Source organism: Gallus gallus, chromosome 27 (genome assembly GCF_016699485.2).
Source record: "Gallus gallus isolate bGalGal1 chromosome 27, bGalGal1.mat.broiler.GRCg7b, whole genome shotgun sequence".
Taxonomy (NCBI): Eukaryota; Metazoa; Chordata; class Aves; order Galliformes; family Phasianidae; genus Gallus; species Gallus gallus.
The window spans coordinates 226,079-234,149 of NC_052558.1; the positions used below are offsets into that span (position 1 = coordinate 226,079).

General features: G+C 49.5%; 1 gene segment (V, D, J or C); it reads right to left on the minus strand.

Moving 5' to 3' along the window:
- Positions 1-2,460: 2,460 nt before the first annotated feature.
- On the minus strand, positions 2,461-4,178 carry LOC121107660. The segment is given in 2 exon segments: positions 2,461-3,689; positions 4,033-4,178. Coding segments are annotated over 2 exon segments (387 nt in total).
- Positions 4,179-8,071: the final 3,893 nt, after the last annotated feature.

Consider the following 8,071-nt stretch of genomic DNA (forward strand, 5'->3'; position numbering starts at 1 on the left):
CTTGGCTCCTCCTTGAGCCCTGGCCAGGCTGGAGGCAGAATCCAAAAGGGAGAATGAGGTTTCTGCCTAATTTCCACATGCCTCTGTTTATTCAAGAATACAGTGTCTGGATCCCCTTGTAGCAAAGTTGGAGACCTCACCTATGCGTAGATGCACTGCGTAGGAATTTCCACTTACTGGGAAAGGCTCCCCAAATCCTCTCTGCAACTGGGGATCCCCAGAGACGGTGGATCCTGGATAACCAGGAAGTGTTAGGGCAATTGCTGTTGTACCTTCCTTATCACTACAGCTAATCTCACCTAGTAATAGCCTGCACATAGTGCATAGCCTTCTTCTGTTTTATTCTTTCTGTATTGTCTCACTTACTATCTCACTGTTTTAATCTTAAGAAAAGATAAACGTGCTTCACATTTGGTGTTTGTGAGCTTTGTGCTCTCCTCCTCCACTGCCAAAACAACTGGATATTAGTACATGCTTGGGAAAGGTCTGTTTTCTGCACCTGCTCTTGCATGACACATCTGATCAGTGTCTGCTACAAGGGAACACTGAGAATTCTGGATTTTCTATCATTAGTTCTTGGTCCACTGCTGCAGAGCTGCTGCAGGGTGAACCTAGCACCACAGTGAAACACTGCATCATACCCTCTCTTTGCTGCCTGGATCTGCTGTGGGAATCTGTTGGGGGAGGCTCTCCACTGCTCCCTTACAGTGATTATGGAAACCTTCCGTATTCATCACTCTCCCAATAAATCTCTGAGACCTCTGCTTGGACCAGAACATGTACTATGTGTATATGCTGCTTCCTCTCATGTTGCAATGGAAGATGACTTTACCACCACTGTGCCCTGCAGGTTTCCTGACATGTTGCTCTCCAGCCAACTGCCAGTGACTGCTGCAAGAGCACAGAGAACAAGCTGTGATTGCCCCAAGAATAGGAAAGGGTGAGGGAAATCCCAGAGGGGCACTGCAATGGACCAGTGGGACCAGTGGGAGAACTTAACCCTTCTCTTTGTGTGGAGAGATTTATTGATGACTGGCTGACTGAGAAAAGCCATGCAGACACTGTGCAGCTGGTTAAGCAACCTTGTTACGCGCAAGGTCAGGTATGAGAACTAGGAACAAAACAGGATGCCGATGGAGAAAGCCGGCAACAGTGTTTTGAGAAGTCTGTAAGAGAGTGTTTGCTGTGAGATAACCACAGAGCACAAAGATAGGCGTAGTTGACACTGATTAGCGAGCCAATCCTGAGCTCCACTTCAGCAATACGTATGAGCCTATTAACCACACTATAAATGCACATGCAGCTGAAACAATAAACGAGATTTGCTGATCATCTACTATGGCCGTCTCATTTCTCCCGCTGATTTCCTACATCTTTGAACCAAGATGACAACAATGAGAGAGGAGTCCAGCAGGCACTGGCAATCAATCAATCAATTGATCTGCAGTGAATCACTTGTGCGAGCACAACACACTTCACTGAAGGGATTCTGCAAACCTCCATATTCATCATCATCCCCACAGCTGTGTGCTCTGCCCACCAGACCCTCTCACAACACCCAGCTCCTGCTGGGGTGCAAACGGGCAAGAGGGAGGGGAGGAGTGAAGGAAGTCGAGGGTGTCAGGGCAACTCGGGATGCCTCTCACCATGGTCCCAGCAGGGTGCAGGAACAGACTGTGCTGTCTTCTGACTCCAACCCAGTGATGATCAGGGTCCTGGAGCTCTCATCAGGCTGGCATGATGTCACTGGTTTTATGATATTTTTTTATCGTTATTCCACATCATGACATCATGTAGTGCACTGGCAGTTAAAGACTTAATGCTCCAGGTTCCATGGATTATCATATTTTTCTATGTTCCTGCTTCTCAGAAGAGAACAACCACTACAGTGCCCAGAAGACCTGTCACTGTTCCATTTCAATTTTCCATTCAGAGGAAAGAGTAAAACTTCTCAGGAGTCACGAGTCTGCCCCTGTCCTTTACGGCTTGTCTCTGCAGTGCGTGCTCCAAGCTGAATATTGGATTTCATGCTTTGAAAACAACTATGTCAATGTTGGAATAGAACAAAGTTTTCATTAGCTGGAAACTACAAAGACTCACCCAGGAACAGAAAGAACAATGCATGCAAGTTTGTCAGGAACTACTGAACCCATATGAGGCACAAGGTGGCAGTTTCCTGAATCACATCATTAACAGTGCTGAGACATGGTGACACCACTACCAGATGGTCAAAAGAGCCAGAGTCCATGGAGTGGCAACATGATAATTCCCTATCGAAGAAAAAGTTCGAGACACAGCCCTCACCAGTTAAACTGATGTGCACTGGCTTTTGGCATAGGAAAGGGGAGATCCTTCCAGAGTTAATGGAACCCAGATAATGCATCAGCTCACATCGCTCAGTCTCAGTGCTGACAACACTGGAGGCTCAAACCTCCAGAGTCAGGCAAGAGAAGAGGCAGCCATTCTCTTGCAACATGAAAACATCACACACCATACCAATTTGAAGGCCATGGTGCACACTGACAATCTTGGCTGAACAGTCCTACTACAACCATGATATAGTCTGTGTATCGCACCTTTGGACTTCCATCTGTTTGGGCTGATGAGAGATGTATCGTGTGGGCAACATTTTCCTGGGAACAATACCAGCATTGAAGCTTTGAAACTGTGGTCCACCTCTACTGCTGCAGGTATTCATCAACATGAAATGAAGGATCTTCCTCATCACTGGTGAAAACGGTGTTGACTCTGATTAATGCCCTGCATCTGTGAAACTGCTCTATCAAATAGCATTATTGCACTCTTTGTAACTGCTGTACTTTCTTTGGAATCAAACAGGAGACACTGCTTGCAGAGTAACTTACGTTACAGTAAGTTACTCTGCAACACTACAGACCACACTGGTTGCATTACAGCACTCTGAAATGCCCCTGAAATCAAGACAAAGCTATTCACCCACTTCTTTCCACACAGAAGCAGATTCAAAGAGCCTGTAGCTGTTTTTGAAAGCAGGCAATTTTGTTGCTAGAAGTACCCAAGTCCTTTCAAGCACACAAGGGAAGGAGGAAACCAAGAGCAGGTGCAGACATGCTGCAGGTAGGAGGTTGGGCAAAGTAGCCAAACTGATCTGGTGACCAGATATACAATGAATATAATCCTCAGGTCACAACACCGCTTTTGTGACTCAGGGGAATGAAAGGAGTGATGAAGTAGGAGACACTGCAGAAAGGACAGGGTCATCTGTGGTGTATAGAGATGTCCCTTCAATGTCCAGGAGCAACCCAGAGCTGCTCCAGCTCCTGCCAGCCCTGCGGTTCCTGCAGCTGTGGCTGTGCGCAGGAAGGGGATTTTTTGTTACAGCTCTGTAGGATTTCCTGTTCCTGTGTGAACAGCACACAAGTAGTGCGCTGAGTCTTGTGGGCGCAGGGAGCTTAGGGTCAAATGGGACACAGATTGGGAATCGTCTCGAGAAACCGTGGCTCGACCCTCCACATCTGGGCTGTATCTAGTATATGACCATCTGTCGATGTAGGACAGCCACTCGAGACGGCCACCGAGTGCCTGACGGTACCACAGTACAGCATAACTTCCAAAGTTGAAGCCAGATCCCTGGCAGGTGAGCTGCACAGAATCCCCAGGTGCTCGCACACCTCCACCAGACGTTTCCAGTCTCAACTGTGCACACACACCTGTAGGAGGACAGCAAAAGGAGCCAGGAATTGCACAACCATGGCAGGAGGACGTTTCCCAGCGACCCCGACCCCTACATGCCATAAATTCAGAGCTGTGAACTCCCTCTCTCCTGCCAAAGCCCCCAGGCCAGGGGCACTGCCCCAGACGCCCTCCTCCTGGCGGCTCAGCCACGGCCGCTCCCGCAGCATCCGTGTCCCCACACAGCCTCCCCCCCCCCACGCACAGCTCCCAGCCGCTCCCCGGCACTGAAGGCGAGCTCCAGGCCTCAGCGCGCCCGCGGGGCAGCAGCACGAGCCGCGCCCAGCCCCGGCCTCGCCGCCCGCCGTGCCCGCCTCGCACCTGCCGGCCCCAAGGCCAAGGCCAGCAGCCACGGCCCCAGCCCGGCCGCCATCGCGCCCCGCCGCGCCGCTGCCGTCTGCCCGGGAGGCGGACAGCAGCAGAGCGGGGCCGCGCTCGGGCCGCCCCTCGTCGGGCCGTGCCGGGGCAGCGCCCACCGCCCCACGCTGCCTGGCACGGCCCCGCCCCGTGGCACCGCAGCCCTTTCAGAGGATGACGGGGTGGGGCGCGGGGCGGGGCGGGGAGCAGAGGCGGAGCGCGGCACACCGGAACTCCTTGGCTCCGGGCCCCTCGGCCAGACACCGTACGGCTTTCCCCACGCACGGGCTCGTGGCCCGCAGTCTCTCCTTCCACGTGCCTCCACGAGCCCCGCATCCGCATCCTTCCAAGGCCTCCCTCTCGTCCCATGACGTAGCATCATGTAGAAATCAGTCTGTAAGCCTGTTACTCCATTCTTCTCAGTTCAGCTTCATCTGCATCCCCTGCGCTTCTCCCTGCAGCTCTGGGCTCTTTCCACCTGTCACTATCACCACCCGGCTCATGCTGGGCTGCAAAAGGACAAGAGGGTGTGGAAGAGTGAACTACACTGCCGCTGTCGGGGCACTCAGGACTGTCTCCCACCGTGCTTCCAGCAGGTGCAGAGCTTGAGTGCACTGTCTCCCAGCTCCAGCCACTGGTGACCCGGGACACAGTACATCATCTGAGAACCACAGTTAAGACTGAATTACAGAATGTATAACTCGAGCACACTTAGCCAGTCTATGTAGTTATATAGGTTATGGTTGGGCGTTGACATAGGCTGGTTTAGCAATAAAGATCAGTATTGTAGTTTAAGGACCAATATATTAGTTTAGCAGAAGGAATCAGTGAGGGCTAGTTCTAAAACTTCCCAGTTTACCTTTTCATGGTATGTGAGGGGAGGTTTCATAACAGTGGAATAAATGCTTGGAATCACCTCCCTCGACCTGCTGCCTCCACTTCTTTTGAAGCATATTCCTTTTTTGATCCACCTCCTACAGCACTTCTTCACGTTATCCCACCAAATTTCCACGATCCAATGGCTTTGCAACCAGGCCATGGAGGAAAAACTGGCCCATGCTAAACCAGAGGCCCAGTTAATGCGCACTAGCTTACGGTTCACCACACAGCATCTGAGGTTCCCAGAATACCTCCTTTTCAATCATATAATTTCTCAGCCCTTGAGCTATCACTTCCTCCATTTGTGAAGTACTACGGCCCGATCTCACAACCCAGCGTTATATATTAGCTGTGTCTGATCTTTTGCAAAATATGTCTGATCATTAGGGAAATACATAGCCTGGACAAAACATCTCATTAGAAAGAGATGGGGCTTAGATAAATCATTGTGAGAATGTGTTATCCTTTCCTTGTTTAGAAGCAGAGTGTCACTGCCTACTAGTACACTAAATTCCTTGGCTCCTCCTTGAGCCCTGGCCAGGCTGGAGGCAGAATCCAAAAGGGAGAATGAGGTTTCTGCCTAATTTCCACATGCCTTTGTTTATTCAAGAATACAGTGTCTGGATCCCCTTGTAGCAAAGTTGGAGACCTCACCTATGCGTAGATGCACTGCGTAGGAATTTCCACTTACTGGGAAAGGCTCCCCAAATCCTCACTGCAACTGGGGATCCCCAGAGACAGTGGACCTGGATAACCAGGAAGTGTTAGGGCAATTGCTGTTGTACCTTCCTTATCACTACAGCTAATCTCACCTAGTAATAGCCTGCACATAGTGCATAGCCTTCTTCTGTTTTATTCTTTCTGTATTGTCTCACTTACTGTCTCACTGTTTTAATCTTAAGAAAAGATAAACGTGCTTCACATTTGGTGTTTGTGAGCTTTGTGCTTTCCTCCTCCACTGCCAAAACAACTGGATATTAGTACATGCTTGGGAAAGGTCTGTTTTCTGCACCTGCTCTTGCATGACACATCTGATCAGTGTCTGCTACAAGGGAACACTGAGAATTCTGGATTTTCTATCACTAGTTCTTGGTCCACTGCTGCAGAGCTGCTGCAGGGTGAACCTAGCACCACAGTGAGACACTGCATCATACCCTCTCTTTGCTGCCTGGATCTGCTGTGGAAATCTGTTGGGGGAGGTCTCCACTGCTCCCTTACAGTGATTATGGAAACCTCTGTATTCATCACTCTCCCAATAAATCTCTGAGACCTCTGCTTGGACCAGAACATGTACTATGTGTATATGCTGCTTCCTCTCATGTTGCAATGGAAGATGACTTTACCACCACTGTGCCCTGCAGGTTTCCTGACATGTTGCTCTCCAGCCAACTGCCAGTGACTGCTGCAAGAGCACAGAGAACAAGCTGTGATTGCCCCAAGAATAGGAAAGGGTGAGGGAAATCCCAGAGGGGCACTGCAATGGACCAGTGGGACCAGTGGGAGAACTTAACCCTTCTCTTTGTGTGGAGAGATTTATTGATGACTGGCTGACTGAGAAAAGCCATGCAGACACTGTGCAGCTGGTTAAGCAACCTTGTTACGCGCAAGGTCAGGTATGAGAACTAGGAACAAAACAGGATGCCGATGGAGAAAGCCGGCAACAGTGTTTTGAGAAGTCTGTAAGAGAGTGTTTGCTGTGAGATAACCACAGAGCACAAAGATAGGCGTAGTTGACACTGATTAGCGAGCCAATCCTGAGCTCCACTTCAGCAATACGTATGAGCCTATTAACCACACTATAAATGCACATGCAGCTGAAACAATAAACGAGATTTGCTGATCATCTACTATGGCCGTCTCATTTCTCCCGCTGATTTCCTACATCTTTGAACCAAGATGACAACAATGAGAGAGGAGTCCAGCAGGCACTGGCAATCAATCAATCAATCGATCTGCAGTGAATCACTCGTGGAAGCACAACACACTTCACTGAAGGGATTCTGCAAACCTCCATATTCATCATCATCCCCACAGCTGTGTGCTCTGCCCACCAGACCCTCTCACAACACCCAGCTCCTGCTGGGGTGCAAACGGGCAAGAGGGAGGGGAGGAGTGAAGGAAGTCGAGGGTGTCAGGGCAACTCGGGATGCCTCTCACCATGGTCCCAGCAGGGTGCAGGAACAGACTGTGCTGTCTTCTGACTCCAACCCAGTGATGATCAGGGTCCTGGAGCTCTCATCAGGCTGGCATGATGTCATGGTTTTATGATTTTTTTTATCGTTATTCCACATCATGACATCATGTAGTGCACTGGCAGTTAAAGACTTAATGCTCCGGTTCCATGGATTATCATATTTTTCTATGTTCCTGCTTCTCAGAAGAGAACAACCACTACAGTGCCCAGAAGACCGTCACTGTTCCATTTCAATTTTCATTCAGAGGAAAGAGTAAAATTTCTCAGGAGTCACGAGTCTGCCCCTGTCCTTTACGGCTTGTCTCTGCAGTGCGTGCTCCAAGCTGAATATTGGATTTCATGCTTTGAAAACAACTATGTCAATGTTGGAATAGAACAAAGTTTTCATTAGCTGGAAACTACAAAGACTCACCCAGGAACAGAAAGAACAATGCATGCAAGTTTGTCAGGAACTACTGAACCCATATGAGGCACAAGGTGGCAGTTTCCTGAATCACATCATTAACAGTGCTGAGACATGGTGACACCACTACCAGATGGTCAAAAGAGCCAGAGTCCATGGAGTGGCAACATGATAATTCCCTATCGAAGAAAAAGTTCGAGACACAGCCCTCACCAGTTAAACTGATGTGCACTGGCTTTTGGCATAGGAAAGGGGAGATCCTTCCAGAGTTAATGGAACCCAGATAATGCATCAGCTCACATCGCTCAGTCTCAGTGCTGACAACACTGGAGGCTCAAACCTCCAGAGTCAGGCAAGAGAAAGAGGCAGCCATTCTCTTGCAACATGAAAACATCACACACCATACCAATTTGAAGGCCATGGTGCACACTGACAATCTTGGCTGAACAGTCCTACTACAACCATGATATAGTCTGTGTATCGCACCTTTGGACTTCCATCTGTTTGGGCTGATGAGAGATGTATCG